We start from the raw sequence: 24156 nt of genomic DNA, 5'->3' as shown, positions 1-24156 counted from the left end.
AGATTCAAGAAAACTAACATGTAATAAGGAATTCATCATCAATATGCAAACAGTTGCACAGATTTGGTAGAAAAGACTAAAGCTCTCAAAGAATTTACATTATGTAAATAAATGTATGTATTCAATTGGCAGAAGTTTTTGTCCAAAGCGACGAACTAAATGAGATACAATCCAGCAACAATGAGGATTTTGCTAGAAGAGCTAATCCCCCCCAAAGCAAACATATATAAATATTAAATCTTAGTTAAATACCAAATATAGCTCGTAGGGAGGAGGTTGGGAGTGAAGTGTCAGTTTATAATGAACATGACTGGATGTTACTGGTCAGCTGGTCTGATGATTGTAAAGCATGAATGAAGTTAGTCAGCTGATGCAAACTTCAGTGCTTTATCAAAGTCTGATTACAGGTCAGGATTACAGGTGAGTACAACTGCACATGTTGACCTGCTTGACACCAGAATCTCCCACTGTACTGTTGAGTTGCATTGTGGGCAATGCAGGCGCTATGTTTTGACGAGGAAGTCTACGTCGTGGAATAAAAAAAGAAGATATCTCTGGTTTCTGTTGCATTGATTTAGATTACAGAAGTTTTGGGAGGATGAAGGATGTGGAATCTAATCTTAATTCTGACCCTGAAATAAATAGTTAACCTTGTAAGGACTGGATTTTTGTTCCCACATGAGAGCTCAGTCCCAGTAATAAGACCATGTTAACAGATTTTTGTCCTCACAATGTCATGAGTACATAGCACACACACACACACACACACACACACACACACACACACACACACACCGTGGCACAGTAACTCAAGGCTGTGCTACTGGACTTGTGCTTTACATGTAGGTTAATGCACACTTTACTACCCTTCCTTTTCCTCTGGCAGCAGACATGAAAGGGTAAGTGTGTGTGTGTGTGTGTGTGTGTGTGTGTGTGTGTGTGTGTGTGTGTGTGTGTGTGTGTGTGTGTGTGTGTGTGTGTGTGTGTGAGAGAGAGAGACAGAGAGAATCTGTGATCTATTTTTGGTAACAGAACGAGTGCCGATGCCAGACCTCAGAGGAGAGTGTGGACATCCTATAGTGGAACAATGAGCATCGTTGCCATGGTTACAAGCGGGTGCTCATTCATTAGGAAGCCCAATAAATTAAACAGCAGATTAATATGCTCATATATGAGTCTCGTGTGCGTGTGTGCCAAGCCTCTATGCAGTCGTCAGCCTACGTTGCGTTCGCTGTAGTGTAACAGTGTAGGAATTGTTAGCGCTTTAAAATCTTGCCCCATGATAGTCGGTAATAGATTTATCATCTCCAACAAACCTAATTTGCACTCGTTTTATGACAATTACGCCCGCGGCAATCTACCTACCCTCTGCATTTATTAATATGGAAGATGGCCTGATCAATTATTGATCCGAGGGGCTGTTCTTCTTTGCTTTGCAGCACTTTTGTTGCCTCGCCGCACTCGCCTCGGAAGCTAAACCCCCACGAGGAAAAAGTCAGGGTGATAAAACGATGCTTCCTCCTTCCTCCTGGAGCTCATTCCAGGCAGCTCTCTCTGGCTGTAGCCACTGATCCCTGTTACGGTTTATCCTAGACGACTGGAGAGGATGTGACAGTGTTGTTGTTGCTCTGGTTGGGTGGCTAACTGTGAAAGGTCTCATCAGAGGCAGAAGTGGAAGCATTTGAAGCAGTTTTTTGTGTCTCTGCAGGGACTTGCCTTTTGATTTATTGATAAATAAAGGAACATAAAGTTGAACTGGCGTTTCACATTTTACAGTAATGTATTAGTAATATATTTTACGGTTCATAAAAGAGACTGACACACTGAATATGTAAAATGTGCTGACTCAGAGCGATATCTGCACCAGCAGCAGTGTAAGTTAACACTTCCTTTTTGCACAGCTGCACCTGACGATGTTTGAGCACTCAACTCTATATGCCATAAATATTGATGGTTAACATACAGATGGTTAAAAAGCTTCCTGTAGCAGGTTGAATAGTATATCTTCTGCTCCACATATTGGTTTTCTGGTTTAGCAACACTTGCAAAACACATTCAAACTGAAAAATCTCAACAACTACTGGAATGAATTTAATACAGAAAACATTAGTTTATGTAGAAATACCTGCCTAGCAAATTACATTCCTATTAACCTCATCTGTACTTTGTGTATAGTGTTAATTAGTAAATGTTACCATGCTATCGAGCTTTGTACCAGGCTGTAAACATGGTTTAGGGTCATTTTAATATGGGGCCTTATGGAGACTCACTGCTGGAGCCGGCCGCTAGTGGCCGTTTGAGGAACTGCAGTTTTTGTTGTTTCCGTGTTTGCTTCATTTTCCAGCCACAGAGGTTGACGCTTGGGTTAACATCTGCTGAACATGTCAACATTGTCATTGTGAGCATGTTGGCATGAGAACATCAGCATTTAGCTCAAAGCAAAGTACAGCCTCACAGAGCTGCGAGCGTGCCTGTGATCTCTTGTGGGTTCTGTGCGTCCTGGTTTCAGTATTGGATCTGATTTGTATATAAATGACAGATAGAAATGTACAGCTGTGTATCTTTTACAGTGATTTTCCTCTATGACCAAACATGAACAATACGGAGCAATCTGGGGACATTTATTAATTCATTCTGTCTTCCCTGAAACTTCGGTTCAGTAATTTGGCACTCGTTTTTACCGGTTCATGCTTGAACTGTTGATGTGCAAGTATGGTAACCAGTGAATCCGTTGCGTGGCAGTCGGCCCTGGTGTATTAGCCTTAAAATGGCTGTGTAATAGCAGTGCAGCGGAGGATTGGGAGGCTGTGCAAGGGTGGATGAGAGGATGAAGAGGAGGACGGGGGAAAGGAGATTGGTTTTGACCTCCACCAGATGTGAAACACTAATACTGTAACACAGCTGGCTGACTAGACCGAGGGAGGGAAACACTGATTGTTCCGGTTATATATATATATATATATATATATATATATATATATGTATGCTGTTAGACCAATTTGAGCTGGGCTTTTATCAAGAATTAGTTCAGGTATTCATTGTAGACTCTCTATGATTTGATAAAGATGACACAGTTGATTGATCACATACACTATCAATACTTAACTAAGGTGATGAAATCTAATATCAGATATATGTAGCTACTATGTAAAGCTGTATTATCCCATGATGGTGCAAACAGGGTTCACAGGCTTGTGTTCGGTGCTGTTTTACTGTGTGTTTTTACCAGCACATGCACACATGAGCACACACTTTTCAAAGGTATATCAGTGCTTCATCAGGATGATCCTGTAATTTGATGAAGACAGTGATTGACAGAGCTGTGAGTGTGCGCCATGACACACAGCGTGCAGGCAGCTGCAGCTTCTGTCATATCATCCATATCCATATCAGGAAGTGTCTGGTGGTTGTAGCTCACCCTGCAGTCTGCTGCTGATTCACTTTCACTCTTCATGTGTTGAGTCTCGAAGCACCAGAGCAAAGTGTCGACCAACTGTTCTGTTTAATTCAAAGTGCTTTATCTTTACCCGTGGCGATTCTACACAAGGGAGAGGTGGATTCATTTTGCTGCTTTCTTCATCACACGGTGCAGATCTTTATTAGGGGAGGAGAAGAGGTGATTTGATTGGGGAGGACGAGGGCTGAAACGGTTCCTCGGGTTAGGGTTCGGGCTTTGGAGAGAGGGAAGATAGCGAGGGGTGAAGAGAAGAGAAAGGCCGGAGGAAACGAGAGAAAGTGTCCACAGTTTGGGTTCATTTCAAGCCGAAACAAAAAAACAAAAGCTAGTTGGCAGCAACAATTGTTTATCCATGGAAAATATAGGCTGCCATGTTTCTACCAAACACTGGCTGTAGATTGGGCCTTTTGCATTTTTTTGTGAGTTTCGTGGCCACCGTAGTTTCCCAGGTTGTCAAATACAGACGCGAGTGGTGTCCAGTTAGTTGTCATCTGTAACTTCACTGCTAGATGCCACTACATCCTACACACTGGACCTTTAAGAGATCTGTCTCTGTCTATATTTTATTGCTCTTTAATAAAGTATTTCTTATCTAATTACTCGATTAATCAGTGGAGTAATCCATACTTGATTACTAAAATAATCAATAGTTGTAGTCAGGGCTAAATTCAGAGTAACATTTGCACTATTGATTCAGAAAAGTAGAATCCGAGAACCTCTTTGGGATATTTATTTATTTATTTGGGAACACGGTCAGATTTATAAATGTTGAAAATCGTCAGAACCAACAGAGAGAGAGCGAAAGAGGTAGAAGTGTTTCCCTGAAAACAGATCCAGAGGAGGACGAAGGCTTATAAATGCAAATGAGAATGAATAAAAGGGGAGGTGGGGGACGTAAACGAGGGGGTTCAGCCCCTCCTCCATGTCCCCTGGGTATCATTTTGACAAGGTCAACACCACCATCAACCATTCCCCGGCTGACAGCCAAACACATGAGAGCTGCCCATTGTTCTCCTGTGGTTCACAGTAACCCCCCCCCCCATCACCACAATTGTTTCCAAAAGCAACACTCACTCAAAATTTAAAACCACATGTTGTAGTTGATGCTAAGATAGTTTGTAAGAACATGATCTTATGTAGGTGTTTTGAAATTATATGCCTGAAAGGGACATTCAAAAGTCAAATAACTTCAATTTGTTCAACATTTTTAGGTTATTTGATGAACATATCTGCAAAGTTGGAGCATGTTCACACAAAACAATGGATGCTGGCTGCTGAAAACTCCAAATCTCTTGCTATCTGCCCCGTCTCAAAGTCACAAAAGATACTGCACTGCACTTTTTTTTGGATCCTGATTATCTGTGAAGCCCAGTTCAGACCAAAGATTCTCTGACGAGTTGAAACTTGCAGCTACTTGCAGCACACCGACCGGTCTGCAGCATCCTGAAACCTGCCAGTTCACACCAGTGCAGGTGGACGAGACAGTGTATCGTCTCCATAGCAACAACTCCCTCTACTTCTGTCCTACAGCGGGCTTTACATGTAATCTGTTACTCCGTCAGGCCTGTAAACAGCATCATCACATCCTCTGATAATGGAGCCTGAATGAGTGAGTCAGTCACAATCTCCATCTATTACATCTCCAGAAACAACCATGATTGTAGTCTATAGTGCGGAGGCGGAGCAACTTACTGCTGGGTCTTCAATCAAGTAAGAGCTCATGGCATTGAAGTCAAGTCTAACGTACACGATGATACTCAGCAACAACACTGCATGACAAAACATTATTACCTATAAAGTGGTGTAATACAACCTTTTTTCACCTGGTCTTTTTTACAGGCCATTAAAAACGATCAATCATTTTCCATATCCACTGAAATTCAACATTTTATTGTGATACATTTTCAGCCCTAGGGTAATTCATGTGAGCCAGAGTTGTTATTGTGTTCTTCTGCATTACCAGAGTTCAAAACGCAGCATCGCCCTGCTGAATATCAGATTTATTGCCCTCTTCAAACCTCTAACATCACGTTTCGGTTGCTGACTGAAGGATAATGCGACCGTACCTTAAGACATCTATCATCGTCATCCTTTACACTTCCAGCAGTTGTTTAACAATAATCCCATATTTTTACACTGAGTCTGGTCTGTGGAGGCACATTCAGGGTTTTGGGGAAGTCTCTGGAAGTTCTCGCCCTGCCTTCGGCGCTGCCTCCTCTTCCTGCATCCAAACGTATCGGCGAGCTAACGCAGCTGTGTGAATGTCACCGGTCTCTCTGAATGTCACAGGCTGAATAAATGGTCCTCCATTGCTCCTGTAATAAGATAATGAGATAATAGCACTTGTGTCTGAGAGGAGAAGCTGAAGGGTGCTGACGGCGGGGAAAAGAAAAATGACACTCCTGTTTGGAGGAGTAATAAAGGATGAGAAAGGTCAAGGAGGGAGGAGAACAAAAGACACAAAAGGAGGGAAGAAATTGGATTTGTGAACATTTGTGCTCTGCAGGTGCGTCGATCGTTGCTCAGATGAATTTCTTATTATCTCTCGTTCTTTTTTCCCCTTTTGTCTACATGATTTTCTCATGTTTCTCCTTTTTGTTCCAAATCTCTCGTCGCTGGTCCTCTTCCTGCAGGGCAGAGTTGTCACATTTCACCACTGTTATACACAGTTTCACTACTGTAGCTTGACATGTAACTGGAGCCGAATTTAGACTCGGATATTGTGGTGGCAGTGTTGTCAGGCCTGGTATGAAGAGGTGTCTCATGGTCTGGTATTTTAAAAACCTCTAAATATTGATTCTTTAAAGAAGGTTTTTACATTTTGGAAGCATTTTATAAAGGAAATCAGCTCAGAATGTTATTTTTAAAATGAAAGTAAAACACATGATGTTGAATTTTGCTACGTGGCCTCTTTTATCTGCACTAACAAAAAAAAGACAGCAACAACAACAACAAGCCATTGATTTATTAAAAGGTTAATTTAACCACATTGCTTTGTGGGAAAAGAAAGAAGAATCCCACTGAGGGACAAACGAATAAAAAGCCTCGATCTGTTTATGTTTACAGAATTGTGATCAGTGCTGTAATCTATAAACAGCTCAATTAAGTATTAATTAGACCACATGAGGTGTGGACTCCTTTAAAGGTCCAGTGTGGATCTATTGGTAGAAATATAATATAATATTAATAGGTATGTTTTCATTAATGTGTTATAAATAATCGTTGTGTTTTTTGTTACCTTTGAGCCGTTTTTATCTACATTATAAACTATATTTTAGATGTTATTATGTTTCCTTCTAAACATATTTTAACTTTTAATTATTTATGCTCTCTTTTAGTTTGTGACCATTAACAGAACACAATATAATTAGTGTACAGAACATCCAGGTCTGTGAAGTGAACGCAGAAGTTTCTTAAACCTGCATTCTTTCTAATGGCCAGCAGGGGGCAGCTCCATGGGTTGCAATAAAGAAGTCTGATTGTATTGATCCGTATAGAGAAACTAGCCGATTTCTCAGTTGATTTATGAGCTCAGTAAACAGTTTCCTGATGAGTTTATGGTCTCAGTCTGTAGGTTCAGTCTTCTTCCATACAGCATGATGTTCATTTAGTAACTGATGGTCCCATTTAGAGTAAAACAGACCATAAAGCAGGGTATGCTTTAGGGCGGGGCTACCTTGTGATTGACAGCTCATTCTCAGTGAGTCCGTCCAGCTCAACGCACCAAACTCAGATCAAACTGTCAAACTAGGCAGTGCTGATCAGATATGGATCCAGATTCTGTTACTATTTATAGTCTAAAGTCCTTATTTAGAATAGAAACATATTTTATTATTATTTTATTTTCAACTGTTTATCTGTAATGTGAAACCAGGCAGCTCAACTCGCAGTTTGTACTCATTTTTATTTCCATGTTTTAGCTGCTTCTCTCGGCTCTTCGTTATAGTTTGTATTTTAGATTGATTCAAACAGGGAGGGTTGCCTTCCACACAATGCATGCTGGGAGGGACTCCAGCTCCCTACCACCCTGTAAAACAACCAGTTGGGTTAAGAGCATCAATGAATGAATAAAAGGGGTCCAACCGAAAGAGCAGGTGGTCGGACGCCCAGAACTCTGACCTGATTAGCAACGCCGCAGTTAAATAAATAAAGAAGCAGACAGCGCAAATAAGAAAGGAGGGGATGTGCCAGGACGGCCCTCGTATGGCACATCCGTCTTCCCCTTGTTAGCATCTTGGCATGCAAACACCACACACACACACACACACACACACACACACACACACACACACACACACACACACACACAGGACAGCTTGCTGGGCCAGATGGCCTCTTGGTGAGGAGCAGTGAGAAGCTCCACAGAAAGGTTGGGTTGATTCATGAACCATGACCTCCACACGTCCCCCCCCGACTCCGGACAGCACGTGTATAGAAGAGGGATGGATCACTGTGTGTGTGTGTGTGTGTGTGTGTGTGTGTGTGTGTGTGTGTGTGTGGGGGTTATTGTGGAGAGGGGATTATACATACGGTGGCGCTGACTGTGTGGTGGGAGATTTACTTTCATATATAACCATGGGAGTAGTGAGAGGGAAGCAATGATTAATATTAACACTAATACGAGGTCAATTGATGATTACTTAAGGTTTATTGATTATGATTATGAAACATCGGATGAACTACAACAGGTTTTAATTTCCTGTATGATATGAATTTGTCATATATGAAACCTACTTTCAGCTTTTAACTAAGGAATATTTTTAGACATTATTTATTATATTTAATTCAATTATCGTATTTTCTTTTGTACATTTAATTTATTTTAACTATTTCCTTATAGTATGTTTAGTTTTTAGTAAAGCTTTTATTAAATATTATTGTTACACCTGTATAAGATTGTATCGATTGTATTATATTTATATTTTTATATTCTACTTTTAAATCTACATTATTTAATTTTTACTTCTGTCTTATTATCATCTTGTCAATTGCCAGTGAACTGCACTCAACTAAGGTGCTGTACAAATACAGTTTGATTGATTGATTGATTGATTGATTGGTTAATTGATTGATTGATTGATTGATTGATTGATTAATACCTTAGCTAAACAACTGCTGTAACTCTTTTGTTTCTTTCACAAAAGAACATTTGAGAAATATCTCTTAAATATTTCCGAACTTTGAGTATTTATGTCAGTTTAAAGTGTTAAAACAACAATTTTAAAATATATTTTTTTGTTTTGTCGGACCAAGAAAACCCTGCAGCAGGAATATAAAGAGAGAGAGTAAACAGAGACAGTTTAGATTCAATCTGTGAGACTTCAGGTTCACTTCACTAAAGGAAATATCGTACCTCAGAGATAAATAAAGATTATATCATTTTATAAAGGAAATATGTTTTGTAGATTTTTGTCTGCAATCTCATCTTGTTAAAAAAAAGAAATCAAATTGTGAGTTGATTGTATGGTTACATCTATATCCCGCAGTAATCAAAATATTTCAGAATAAACCATTATAAACCTTTATAAAGCCACAGTCAGACAAACACTACTTCATCGTTCACAGAATCCTATTTTTAAATCTCAGATGTTTTATTGACAAGTAAGATCATTTAAGTATTCAGTCTTTTAGTCAGTTACAATTAAAACACACACACACACACACACACACACACACACACACACACACACACACACACACACACACACACTGTAATAGAGCTCAATGGACGTGTGCATTATATTAATTCCTCCTGCTGCCTAACATTTAATGGTTTCTTAGAGCTACGTTAGCATTCATTACAGTTTTTTTCTGATTGCTAAAACACAATTTTGCAAACTAGGCTGGTTTTATCAAAATACTAAACACAATTCACAAAACCACACACCCAAACTGCAAAATACCTCATATATCCTGCAAAATGAAGCACTGCAACCAAAACTACATATAGCATTATCATAATCAAACTTTTGACACACACTTCATTCATATTACCAGATTTTTGTCTAACCAACTACACACTGTTGGGCGTAATGAAAAACACTCTCATCTTCAGTATGCTTTAATACTACAACAGTTCAAATTGTAGAAAATTCTTCAGATTGTTCACATGCACAGAAAAATTGCAGATACGCACACACACACACTGTTGAAACGTTTATTTTTTGATTTTTCACCAAACAAGTCACAGCAGATATATTTGTATGTGACTTTATGTCAGATTGTTGTGTCTTATGCAGAGAACCGTGTTCAGTGCATTTAAAAATGTGTGTAAAGCAGAAATTGTGTTTAGAGTTTTGGAGACTTGAGAAGAGGTTTTGCTCTCTGTGTGTCTTAGTTTAAATAACCGTGCTATGCATGTCATTTTAATGTGTTAGCAATTGGAAAAAACTGTAATAAGGAGTCTTTTTTTTACTCTTTATCTTCTTTTTCAGCACTTTCTTACAGTTTTGTTGGTTTCTCTAACGTGATGCATGTGGCAGCAGTGCGAATACAGCTGCTATTTATGATTCCTATAAACAAAAAAGGACGTCTGCCCACTTCATATTATCGCCTTCTGGCTCTGTGTGCGTGTGTGTGTGTGTGTGTGTGTGTGTGTGTGTGTGTGTGTGTGTGTGTGTGTGTGTGTGTGTGTGTGTGTGTGTGTGTGTGTGTGGGCGCGCGTGCTCCAAGGAAGAGGAGCAGGTGGGGAATGTGGGTGTGGCAAAAGAGGAGCAGATTCATCACAGCTTGGCATGTGTGTAACAGTGTGTGTGTTTCCTTTGTCCTGTCCTTTCTCGTTTACCAGTGACTGATGCACACACAAACAAACAAACAAACAAGTAAATAATTAAATAAATACAGAAGATTAAAACCTAAAAAAACTGAGGCTGTAACATTACTCCAAAGTAAAAGCTAGATTAAAAAGATCTTTCCTCTAAAAACACTGAGAGAGTTCATTCTGAGGCAGGGAGTTCCACAGTTTAGGGCCATAATCGTGCTGTTGTCCATAATATTTATATATATTTGGTATTTGCTGCAATGTGGCGCTCCCAGTTTGAATCCCGCTGTGGTAAATAAGGACAGCTGCACACATGCATTTGTTATGATTACTATGATTCAAACATTAAAGCAAGTGCAACAACACCAGACGCAGCGAGCCAGCTAATATTACTGACTGTAGTCCAGCAGTATGAAGGCCAGCTCGCCGTCTGTCTGCAGGCTTTTATTTCACCGAGCTCTCAGCCAGCGACTGGAAGCCGGTCCCACGTTCACTCTTTCACTGGCAGCTTCACTCTCCTTCTCTTTTCTTAGCTTCCTCCGTCGTCCCCTGAGGTCATCAGCTCTGTCGGATGAGTCTGGTTGCATTGCATCACAGATTCAATTTTTACTGAAAGAAACTGTTCAAATCCTGATGGTGGGACATTTTCTGGGTGTCTGTACCAAAGAAATATGTTTTCTTAAAATTTGTAGACCAGGCCATCTCTGCAGCTCCACAGTTCTTCATTATAATACTGTTTTATTAGATATTTTACACCCATTAAAACAACTGCAGCTTCTGCAATTTGGATATTGTACTTGGCCAGATTCTGACTCTGATAATATTTTGATGAATTGTGCATAATTTACATTCCGTGAGTGAAATATTCACACAATTAAACTTTATATACGTCATAAAAACATAACAAATGTTACTAAAACTGTTCAAAAATCTGATGAATAAACATTAAAGTAGTCCAAGAACAGTTAGATCATTATTTTTTTTATTTAAAGGACTTTTGCATTTGAAGCATTTTATGTTTGTTGGACTTTCAAGACTTTTAAAGGAAAATACCCGGAGAAGAAGCAGGACTGCAGAGGTTAAACATGTTAATTAACTTACGTTTATAGTTTGCACAGCTCCAGTATTATCTGTGCTAGCAGCTGCAGGACCGGGATACACCGTACATTAGCTTCTTGTTCAGTCTGTGCTGCTGCTCATCTTTCAGCATGCAAATTATCTCACCAGTAAAGAAAATAATAAACTAATCTGAATTTAATTTCTTTATTTTGTGCTTTTCAAGGGGTCCTAGGTGTTAATGAAGAGGTCTTAAACCCCCTGAGACCCCCAATATCTGCTCACACTGCTCACATATTTATGTGTGGGAATTAAATAGTGAGTGACAGGACGAGATAATGCAGCTAGCCAAATTAAACGCTCGTCATCAAACTCATTTAAAACGGGTTATTAAGGCTCCCTGACTTCACTGAGTATGACAGTGCGAAAGCAGCAGCAGACAGAGGACGCAGGCGGCTGTCGACAGTGACACTGACAACGTTTTACAGTGTGAATATTCGCCCCCTGTGGCTGCTCTATGGAAATTAAAATTGGGGGAAGAGCTCCATTTAGGAGAGAGTAAATAGAGACAATTTAGTGCGGATCAAAGAGTGTCAGATGCATTAGTGGCAGCGCTCAGATCTGAGCCTTTTCTTACTAAATGTTTGGCTCAGATTGTTGATTAAATTACGTTTTGGTGTTATTTTTATTATAGATTCTTAGCTCTAAAATTAGTTTTTTATTTATTCTGCTTTATTTGTTTCAGTCTTGAAGTCTTGTTGTTGCTATAAAGAAAGATTGATCTCTCTAATCTAGATTATAACGTTAATCCCCATTATAAAGACAACGCAGTGGGTCAGAATCAGATGTAATCTGAGCATCCAGGGAGAATGGTCTGTAGGGTTAAATGATTACATAACCGATGACTTAAAAAGAAGCCTCACAGCCTCGGTGTGTCTTTACTGGTTGTACTGGTTGTACTGGTTGCAGTTTGCAAAGTTTTCTCTACCAAAGTATAAAATACCTTGAGTTCCAACAGCTGGTTGACTGTAGCAGACTGTAGATATTCAGAAGTAAACACGACACTCTCAAAAGTACTTAAGATGACCGAAGTGCCCTTGAAAGTCACACTTTTTATGTACTTTAATTGTTAAATTTCTTTCTTTCTGTGTCTTCCTGCAGTGCCAGCTCTCCCAGGCCCTGAACGGTGTCTCAGACAAAGCTAAAGATGCGAAGGAGTTCCTGGTTCAGCTCAAGAACATGCTGCAGCAGATACAGGTAACCCCACTGTACAGTATAACACCTGTACACTTATAATGCAATCGTGGAATCATGGGAGTTGTTGTCTTCATTGTTTAACAACCGCCACTGCTGAGGAAAACTGAGAGAAAATATTTTATTCAAGCTACTTTGTTAGTCATGTACACCGACTTCCTTCCTTCCTCACTCTCTGGCACATTCCTTGTTTTTCTGGAAGTTATAGCAATACGAGGGAAGTAAACAAACCATTACCTGAATAAAATTACAGATTTCTCTGGGTTCAAACATTGTTGGAAACAACCCAACTACATATATAACATATACACTCCAGCATTTCTAGACATGTTTATGCCAAAATGTTGCATATTATACTTTTAATTCTGTGTGATATGTAATGAAATATACATTTCCTAATCCCGTCTGCAGCTCTCTGTAAAACTGTAAATGTTTGAAGTTTGATAGGATGAAATGTTTTTCCCATAACATCATCAAATCCTGTGAGTACTGGGAGGAATTTATAATGGAAGAGGCAGATACCAATTCCTCCTCCAGCAGCCCACAATGCACTGCAGCTATAAAGCAAATGTGAGAGGAGTGGTCTATCACAACACTGCAGATAATAATTGGCAGACATCTGTTTTGAGGACACTGAAGCACAAAAGACGGATAAAAAAAAACTGAATGGATGTTTGTTGTAGTTGCAGGTTTCTGAGTGTGCAGTGTGTGATTATAGTAGTATGATTAAAAAGTAGGCTATGCATAATGAAAAAGATTCACACGAGAGGCTCAGCTCACAGCTGGAAACACCCTAAATACATTTTGTGTAGCGAAACAGCTTCAGAAGGATCTTGGAAACAAAAAAATCTGTTTTATTAATACAATTTGTTGCAAAAAAAACTGTAAACTATAAAGTAAAGTGGGTGAAAAACAGCATTATAATGAATTTCTGACTGTTACCGCCTGCTCCTGCAAGCATTCTGACCACTGACTCCTGCACATTACAGATTTCTCCTTTCTCCTGGAGACATTATTTTAGTATGTCAACAACTTGCTTTGCTGTTGTTTTGTAGAAACTTGCTTTAATCTTCCTCTCAGCACTTTCGGGTGGGCGCAAACTAAATCCTGTTTACTTTCTGATCAACTGCTCTCATGAGATTTGTGTTCCCAATCCTGATGCAGTCCTTTAGTATGACAAATGTTTAACACATTTTTAAGTTAAAAAAAAATTGTGATGCAATAATTATAATTCCCACTCATCGTGAATCATATAGCATTCCTTAAAATATGTGAAAACAATCCCAATGTGCAGTTAGCATGCTGATATTTAGCAGGTGGAACTGGAACCAGAGGCAGCATCTCTTTTTCCGGTCTCAGGATCTCCATGAAGGTCTGGCTCCGCGAGATTGTACCAGAACTGATATCCATGCCAGATCAGTTTCCTCCACGTGTGGAGGTTTTTACATAATTTACGCCACCGCTGATGTTCTTGTCGTCTAAATAAATGTTGCTTTGAGGGACCTGCTGCTAATGGGCAATAAGCTCCAGATAAATCCGTCACAGAGAAACATTTGGAGTCCTCACACTGCAGCAGGGAGGTAAATCCACTGAATCCAAAGTAAAACAAACCATATCAGCCAAATGTGTGGAGTGTGTGTGTATATGTGTGTGTGTTTCGCCTGTGGACAGCACTGCTGTGCAGCTGATCTCTCCCACATCATCTGCCAGTCACACACACACACACACACACACACACACACACACACACACACACACACACTGTCTGCACTGTCATATCTTGTCAGCTGCGGCACAACAAGCAGGCATTAAGAGTCTTACTGCAAAATGAAGAGGACTGATTTAAGTAAAAAAAACAAACTCTGAGCACTACTTTGCTCAGTCTGAGAGCCAGAGGGCAGGGAGAGAGATGGATGGATAAAGAGAAAGAGAAGTGTGGGAGTGAGGAAAGAAGATCTCCAGCACTCATCCTCTTATAGATCTGAACTGTGTAATGAGCAGAGGAAGCTTGATTGGAAATCTCTATTATCTAAGACCCTCGTAATGTGGGCGCAATGTAGAGACACAATGTCCCTTCATTAAAGCTGTAATATGTGACACATTTCCTCATTAAATCTCTATAAACTTTAAACCTATGTTATATATGTAGTTGAGTACTCACATTATTATATTATTATTTGAACCGGATGAAAGATTTTAGTCATCGGACTTCTGGATCTTAAGTTATCAGAGAAACAAGCTGTTTGTTTTGGAGAGGAGGAGACCTCTGTGGATAACTGGACTCCCTGTAGAAACCTCCTGAACCATGAACACTGAAGGAATCCTAACCGGGAGCAGCTGACTGCAATGACGCCAATGGTGGTGAAGACAACAACTCCCATGATCCCATGCTGCTTTTTTTTATTGTTTTGATGTGAGAGACCCCCTAGAGGCAGAAATTACATATATTACGTTTAACTGCTGACTAAGTGCTCTGAAACAGATCGCAGAATGCAAAATATCAGCCGTCATTGATGCATATTTTCTCATTTTCTCTCTTGAATTTGTTCCTAAAAACACAATTTAATTGATGTCTGTTCCAGTAAATCTCTCATTATAAGTAAAAGGATAGATCCTCCTATATAAAAACCTTAAGATCTTGTGATAAACGCTCCCTGTAGTCACTGTAATGCCCCATGGTGTGGGTGTCCACATACATTTGGCCATGTATTGTATGTAAACTGTATCTTTTATGATGTATTACGTGGTTGTGTGCCTTGAGGGGAAAATGGTGGCGAGCAGGTGTTAAATAAGATGTATGACTCATTTTTGTCTGCAGGCTGTTGAGATAATGAAGCCTTCATACTGTCTGTGTGCTGGAAACTAAAATAGAAAAAAGATCTGTGTGGTAAATTAACAGATCAATAACAACAAACACAAAGCTGCTCCGTGCTGCTAAATGAAGTAAAACACACCAACAGATCTATTTTAGTCACCGCGCTGGTTTTATTTATTATTTTGGCCAATAATGACAATGAGGAAGTATTCACTTAAATAAAAGGACAAAAAACATACTGTAAAAATATTTTTAACTGGTCATGAAACCATCTCAAGTTAACACTGAAGCCTCTATATCAGAGAGAAGATTAACTCTTTTTATTATAATATTCTTAACACTTACCACCGGGATCGGATTCCCCTTGAAATCAATGAAACAAGGGTAGAAACACTACCGTGTTTGTCCACAGGGGGCGCCAAAATCAACCCAAAATGAAGGTTCCTCATAGCTGCTTTAAAGGACCAGTGTGTAGGATTAAGTGCCATCTACTGATTGCCACCAACTGAATACTGCTCACGCTCCAAACAGAGAAACTACAGTGGCCACAAAGTGACAAAAAACAACAATTCATATGTTCAGGTCATCATCCACTAATGAAAACGTACCTATAAATATTATATTGCATTTCTACTGCAATCTTACACACAGGACCTTTAAGTGGAAGCATGTAAATATAAGTCAGGAGTATGTCCCTGTGGCTGTTGTACTCTTATATATGATATAATTAGATTATTATGACTCATTCATTAATGTAAAAGCAGGATTTTCCTGTTGTAGTTGGTTGAGATGGAGCTGATTTTGAACTATTTTATACAGGACTGCAGCTAATGATTATTTTCATTATGGATTCCTCTGCTTAGTATTTTCTCCAATAATCAATGTACAATAGATCACAATTACCCAGAGACCAAAGTGACACCTTCATGATGTTTTATTTCATCCAACCGACAGTCCAGTCCTTTAAAATTATTACAAATACATCAAAAGTATGAGCAAATCTTCACATTTGAGGAGCTGCAACCATCAAATGCTCACAAACATTTTCTGTCAACCGATTATTTGACCAGTTTCTTCAGTACTTGTTTATTTTCATGTTTTGTGTGCAGCAGTCTAACTATGTGTGTGTGTGTGTGTGTGTGTGTGTTGCTTCAGGAGAACGGCGTGGAGTTCGAAGCCTGCCTCGTGGCGCAGTGTGACTCTCTGATCGAGGCGCTCACCAGACAGAAAGCCAAGCTGCTCACCAAAGTCACCAAGGAGAAGGAGTACAAGCTAAAGGTGGGACTGATGGATCTGTCTCTGTTTGTCAGCTGTGTGTTCACCCAACCTCTCAACAAACCCAACTGCTGATATTAAAACTGAATGGGAATCAGCTGCTTGTCCTTTGTTTCTAAGTCCTGGTGTGAACGGCTACATAGACTGTATTTCTGTTTAGCTGTGAATGGAACTGCTGAACTTATCCTACCAACGGTTGAGTTTTAAACAAAATATATGGGTTACAATGGTGATCTGAGTGAGGGGCGGAAATACAATAAAAATGCAGATTATTTCCAGGATATTTGGTCATTTTAAACCTTTCCAGGTGTTTTCCGTGACTGGAAAACTGTTCTCTAATTTTCCGGATTTTCCAGGCAGCTTGGAAACAAACTTCAGCTCTAAATTATTTCTATCTATCAGTTTATTTTTAAAACTCTCCTCTGTAAATCCACAGCTGGGGTTTTCCTAAGTCGTGGTGTTTCACATGGACGCCTGCCCAGCCTCAACGTGCCCACCGACCAACTGACCGTCTGGCTGATGGCGGGGCAGGAGGAGAAGGAGGAGGGTGGTGGGGTTGGGGGGGGTTTGGACAGAAGCCCCAAGGACAGCTGTTGTCATTATCTGCAGGCTGGGGATTGAGATTCAGCCAGAGGGCAAAGAGCTGGAGGCTGCGACAGAGCTGGAACAGGAGAGGAATAGCTGCTTGTAGATGGCTGATAAACTCCAGCACATTTTTACATGAATTAATATTCCGGACTCTGTTTATCTCGAACTGATGAAATGACACACTCCTATTCATGAGGAGACAAAAGAAAATAGACGATAGAAGCGCATTAAATCTGCGAGGCCAGAATCTGCGAGGCCTGTTGTATCAGACATTCAGCAGCCATTATGATTCATCAGAAATTAAAGATTTGACAAACAATATAAACAGAAAAACTGATGTAATTCTCTGAATTTATCATAATAATAAACTTTATTTATACAGAAGCTTTCAAAACAACATTAGAAAGTGATTTACATGGAAACAAATTAACCACAATTAAAAGACTCTGCAAATAAAAGTAAAACATTTAACAGAGAATCAGATAAAACCTGTAAAATAATAAAAACTCATAAAACATTGTGGAAGTAGGAAAATAAAACCAGCTTTTAGGTGATTTTAAAAGATGTCACTGGTTGTTCAAACCTCAGATCTTCAGGTTGATTCCCGGACTCTTGATCCAGGACTTCACAACAACCCAGTCGGGTAAGTGGGGCGAAGTCAATCTTTACTTGCCCCGACACAACTTATGTATTTTTAATTTTTTCATGTTTAAATAACAACAAAGACCTTCTTAACATGGCGGGCGAACGTCGGTTCTTATTGTGTCTCTCCAGCAGCGTTTTTCTGGAATAATAATCCCGTTTTATCCGCCCTTACTCTCAAACTTCCTCCTCTAACGCCACCCGACTAAACTCACTGATTCCAGGATCACTGAAATGCTCACATTGAGACTTTGTCAGATGTGCAGCTCTCAACAGAGATTTACTTCATCATCCGCTCAGGAAACAATGATTTATATTGTTAGATTGTTATATTTACCGTATTTTTTATTGTTGAGCCCTGACTGATGATCTGCGGCTGCTCTCTGGAGGCAAAATGAGAGTTATTTTAGGCTTAAACCCGGAGCACAGTTGATGCAGTGATATAAAAGCTTGTGTGACTCTGTCAAGACCTGATTTTCAAAGCCAGTGCATGAGGCACATACATGGACCGATGCTGATCTAGAGGAGTTCAATAAGAACCAGAATCTGTATTAATCAGCGTTAGTTTTCTGTGTGTTTATTATTGCAACATCCACCAAACAGCTTTCTTCTTTTTTTATTCCTCTAAAAACTCCAAACTACGTCACAATTTGGCAACAAACAACATTGGATTATGTTTAATTGTCTGAAAAGTGGATGTCATATTGTGCAAATTTAATTTTAACCAGGAATCTTCACACATTAGTCGCAGTTTTTCACACTATTTCCACAACTATGCAGCTTTTCCAACAAATAAACTGACTGAACGCAGCTTGTGTTTGTTCTTGGATGACTTCAGGCCCAAATGTGAGTTACATAACTCCAGTTCCGAGAAAGCAGAGCAGGTTTTCATATAGAGGAGGAAGAGGAAGGTTCGAGCTATAAAAGATGATCTTCGTATTTTCTGGCGGGGAACTAACCCTTTGCCCTCTTCCTTTTTTCAGAAGCACTTACAACCCTTTTAATCGGTTTTTGTAGGTACAGCTGAAGCCAGACACAAAATCAAAAAATAAATCTAAAGACTGTGTCTACACCAAGAAAGGCAGATGTTTATAGAATTCACCGCAGCCAGTTTAATCCGTTAAAAGCAACATATTTTGGTTTTCTCTTTCAAAGAACAGCTGGAAATACTCGCTGTATTTGTCTGGTGTATGTTCCTGGGTTGTCAGTCAATCTTAAATATCTTATTTTATCTTAAACTGGAAACATTTCAATAGATAAAAATTAGGTTTTTCTAAATGTTAAATGGACTGTACTTAGATTGCACCTTTATAGTCTTTGGACCACTCAAAGCGCTGTAAGATTGTTATTTAATATCTAAACTTTGTAGATCTCAACACAAGCTTATTATTATTATTCACAGAGACTTCACTCTGTGATTTGAAACTTAAGAAACAAATAATACGGACACAGATTTGTATTAACAGATCAGGGAGTGTCATCTCTGATCAATATTCTGCTCAAAATTCAATCAAATCGCTCTTTTCCTGCAGTTATTGTGGTCCCTGTTTGGGTTCATTGTACAGTTCATCAACTGCTCTCTACTGTTATTGTTATACATTGAATATAATATGAAATATCCATTAAAGACAGTCAGAGGTCATCAGTATACTCAATGATAGAAAGGGGCTCCCTAAAGGAAAAAGCTTGTGAACTACTGCCTTAGACGATTGGCAGAAACAGTAACTCCAATTATTACAGTCTTAACCCTCAAACAGCCCACAGACGAAGGAAAGACCAGTTAAAAATGTCCCACTTTTCACACATACAGCCACGTTCACGCAGACACACTGTGGTCATAATCCAGCAGCTGATGGATTAATATTCACTTCTCTCCAACCCTTACGGATGAGTGTGTGTCTGAGTCTCTCTATGAATGAGATTAGTGTTCATCCGATCCCATATTGTTGTTCTTTTAGATCCGAACTGTCAGTTTTCTGCTGCTGATTAGTGTCTTTAAACAGAGTTAACACTTCACTTACACACAGCTGGCACATAAAGTGAACATTTAAGCAGAAGTTTTAAAGCAACATTGCATTAAATATCTAAATATTTCTCTAACCTGAACTGAAATGTGGCTCAGACTGTGATGTGGAGGATGTGAGTCATGTGTGCCTGCTTATCTCCAATCTGGGCATTAACATGTTTCAATATTCACACCCTCGAATTCACTTCATATGCCTGTGGAACATATTGGAAAAAGCCCTTCAACCAGAGCTGCCGGAGCGCGTGGGGAGCGAGCTGAAGTACGTCCCAGGAGTCTGAAAGAAATTGAAATAAATCTGAGATGTGCTCGGGCTTCGTGCTTTCGTACTTGATGTTGTTTACACTGGAGATAAGAGCGGAGGTACGCCGACCTGAACTGAAGAGCTAATTTCCGCTCGGTAAATAATTTCACTGTTTGTGTGTTTTTCCAGCTGCAGCATGATGACCTTTTGTTGACCTTTGATTCCTTCGCAAATCCGAAACCCTTCAACAAACAAAAGACTTTTTTTTATATAAACACAACCAAATATAGAAATATTTATATAATAATTACGGGTAATATAATTCTGATTGAAACCTTTGGTTCATTGTAAGTAGGGACGCACTACATCTCAACCTGTCCACCAAATGTGTAAAACTATGCTCAACTAAATTTATTTTTAAGATACGAAAATGTGAAATTATCGGTAATTTTATCGGTTTACGAAAATACTGACACAATAAAATAATAATAAATAATATAAAAATATGAAAATGTGAGATAAAAATATTTTTTTAAATCAAGTGTATATTTGTATTTTCATCTGGTACTTCTGCTGTTTACCTCTTCATATTAGGTGATGACCTCTGACCCCGTCACACACACACACACACACACACACACACACACACACCTTCCTCTCGGACTGCAAATGGTTCTGATCCTCTTTCAGTCGACTCTTCACGCTCTTCATATTTCAGTTTATTCAGCCGCTGACAGGTGAATAATTAACTGTGATCTCATTAACCGCCAAATAAACGACGGGACTAATTTCCACGACTCTGTCTCATTAACTCGCCAAATCATTTAGGCGTCCGTTGGTTAACTGTGTAATTAATTATCATCGATTCACCAACATCACAGGACGTTTTCTGTCCAATCTCCTGCTTTACCTTTGAAAATGTTATGTTATTTATAACGTACGTATAAATATATGTACAGTACATATTAAATACACGTCTCTGTTAAAGAAATCTCTGATCAGTTGAAATGTGGTGCAGGTATTATGAATGGAAACAAAAGGCTCGTGACAGTTCACTGGCTTTCAATTAGCTTCAAACGGCTGGTTGTGACACCCGTCCAAATCGCATTTCCCTCCGGCTCGGACTTCAGCCAGCAGATGTGTGTGTGTGTGTGTGTGTGTGTGTGTGTGTGTGTGTGTGTGTGAGAGAGAGACAGAGAGAGAAACATCCAAAGAGCTAGAGAGTCACATTTGTCTGGTTAAGGCTGATAATGTGTTTGTGTAAAATACTGACCTCACCTCACCTCACCTCCATCTTCCTTCCTTCTCCTTCCATTACGTCACATGACGCAGGGTTATTACTGGTGATAGTGGGCCAGGAATATTAAAGGATTAAGGTTTAATAATTGATGAGACATAGCGTTGAGTATTAAATACGATGTTCTGTTGCCCGTGGTGGATGCAGCGTTCAGCAGGGGACACAAATTGGTGCATAGAAATTCACCAGAATGCAAGAAATGAAGTGTTTGGGAACCGCTGACATTGTGTCACTTTATTTCTCCACATTGAAGGTGGCAACCATAGTTGTGTTATACCTTTGCACTCTTTTTCCCGCCTGTTTTGCCTGCCAGCCACTAACTCACATGTTGCTCCCGCCAGATGATCCACGCCCATCTGCACACCTGCTCCCCGTCCCCCTCATTATAGTCCACATATAACCACACGCTGCCTGAAGGAAGAGCAATCCAAAAGTGATGCAGTCCAAGTTTTTAAAGCTGTTAAATGTCTGGATTTGTCACATGTTAGCACATTAGCATTCATGACTTTCCTGCATTGTGTGCTAATATACAGCGTACTATACACCACCGCACTCACAGCCATATAGCATTAGTGTGTTTCATTGCATTCAGTTTTTGACCTCTGCCTGCCCTCTGGACACTGAGCTCTGTAGCTTTTGCCCCTTTGGACATATTACTCATTTTTGTTGGCTCCATTTGTTGCTCTGTTTTGTACACAGGGAAATGGGGAAATTCCTTTTTAAATAGAGTGCAGGCGGCAAATGAGGCAGACGGTATGAATCCTGCTGATAACCAAGCCCCAGCACGTGGAAGAGATGATGTTATAAACTTTAATTTAATCTTTTTAAAGCCTGTGAGTGTTGTCAAAGACACTACAGAACATTTTCTATTTGGATTCAGATGGATTTAGATGACAAGCTGTGTGAAAAATGTTTTTATTAGACTTAATTTAAAATACTACTGGCACATGTCGTGGTCGGGTTTTGGAGTGCAAAGGCTCATTTTAAGGTAACAAAACATAAGGACTCCTATATTCAGGTCATTATACACTAATGGAAACATACCTGTGAATATTATATCCCATTTCTAGATCCTCCTAAATGTTACACACTGGACCTTTAGGTTCATCATCTGATCTTTTTGAGTTTTAAAAGCATTGAAAACATTACAGAATCTCTGCTCTGTGCCGTAACTTGTAACATCTCATTTCTCTTTGTCAGGTGGTGCGTGACCAGATGACCCACTGCACCATGAAGCTCCGTCAGACCACCGGCATGATGGAGTTCTGCCTGGAAGTCCTCAAAGAGAACGATCCCAGTGGATTCCTCCAGGTACCTGAACCACTGTGTGTGTGTGTGTGTGTGTGTGTGTGTGTGTGTGTGTGTGTGTGTGTGTGTGTGCGTGCGTGTGTGTAAAACTTAAAAGGAAACATGTAATACTTCAGATTATATGAGAAACTCAAATGAACGTATATTAAAGAATAAGGTTGGAGATTTGTTCATGAAGATACTAAAACCAGCAATTAATAGTAATAATAATACACAAAATGTACTTAAATATAATAATAATGAATACGAAACTACTGTGTATATGTACCCTACTAACAAGTAGAGTCATGGAGCTGCAGTCTCTGTGCTGTTGCACTTATTATCAAATATAAAATGGTATAAAATAACGTCAGGCTGTTGCAAAATTCATTTATTCTTGATTTTAGTCTCTTCAGGGCGAAACTGATGAGCATGAAAAACATAAACAAACACCATCCTTCTCTTCTAAAACTACTTAAGTTAAGCCTTAAATTGCAGAGATTATACACAAGGCAAACACAGTAGGGGGTGGAGTCTCACTGTACACTTAAAATAAATCAACTTTTTCTGTATTTGCAACCAAAAATGTAAATCTGTTGAAGTTTAAAAAGGAGGAGGAAGCGTGACAACTTAGTTCCTTTGAACTAAAGAGGAGAAATCAGCTTCGCAGGGAGCCTCTGATGTTTCTGAAACCAGCAGCTAGAAACACTGCAGAGTCAACAACAACAACAACAACATACTGCGTCCACACACAAACACACACCGGCAGGATGCATCTGGTTTGCTTCACTAATACTGCAGATGATCTATTTTTAATCGACCCGAGGTGTTTGGTTATTAGCAGGCTCAGATGCTCGATAGCTGATCGATAGTTATTGATCCGTGCATGTTAGGTCAAACTGAGAAAGGTCAAATGTGAGAGGTGGAGAAAGTAGAAGGAAGTGCAACCCTAATGTTCCTCTTTAACAGCTCAGGAAACACACTTAACATTGCTTAATCAGGTCAGTACTTCACATAGGGCTGTGCAGTGTGACCAACATATCATATCCCAATACTCTATACTGTATACTCTATACATACCATGATATATGATCATAATATACATGATATAATACAAATAAATGGTACTAAATCAATAAATGCTGAATCATTGTCTGAATAACCTTCTTAAATCATCCATTTTGTTTGCAAAATGCGTTGGCAATGAATTCCACCAGCCCATGGCTCTGTTTTCTGACTGTTTTCTGACTGTAGTTTCAGTTATATTAACCTTCTTTCTATTCTCTTATCATGTTTTATAATTGTTGTGAGCAAACTGAGAGAATAACCTTTCATATAATATCTCTGGTAAGACTGTCTGTTCGATGTAGAAATATTTCCTACAGAAAACAAAACCTTAGAGAACACACAATCTTTTAAACTTCTCCGAGCTCTATAACTGCATTTATGGCTCTCTGG

At 39.4% G+C, this 24156-nt stretch overlaps 1 protein-coding gene across 3 annotated transcripts in view; it reads left to right on the top strand.

The window, feature by feature from the left end:
* The window catches only part of LOC127368681 (E3 ubiquitin-protein ligase TRIM9), a 46513-nt gene that overhangs the window by 10540 nt on the left and 11817 nt on the right, over window positions 1-24156 (top strand). For all 3 annotated transcript variants that reach the window (XM_051409762.1, XM_051409761.1, XM_051409760.1), the window contains exons 2-4: window positions 12435-12530; window positions 16498-16620; window positions 22612-22722. In XM_051409762.1, coding sequence (XP_051265722.1) covers window positions 12435-12530; window positions 16498-16620; window positions 22612-22722 — 330 coding nt within the window. The remainder of the gene's footprint in view (window positions 1-12434; window positions 12531-16497; window positions 16621-22611; window positions 22723-24156) is intronic.

Source organism: Dicentrarchus labrax, unplaced genomic scaffold (genome assembly GCF_905237075.1).
Source record: "Dicentrarchus labrax unplaced genomic scaffold, dlabrax2021, whole genome shotgun sequence".
Classification (NCBI taxonomy): Eukaryota; Metazoa; Chordata; class Actinopteri; family Moronidae; genus Dicentrarchus; species Dicentrarchus labrax.
The sequence above is the reverse complement of the archived record's forward strand: the minus strand, read 5'-3'. Positions and strand labels throughout refer to the sequence as shown.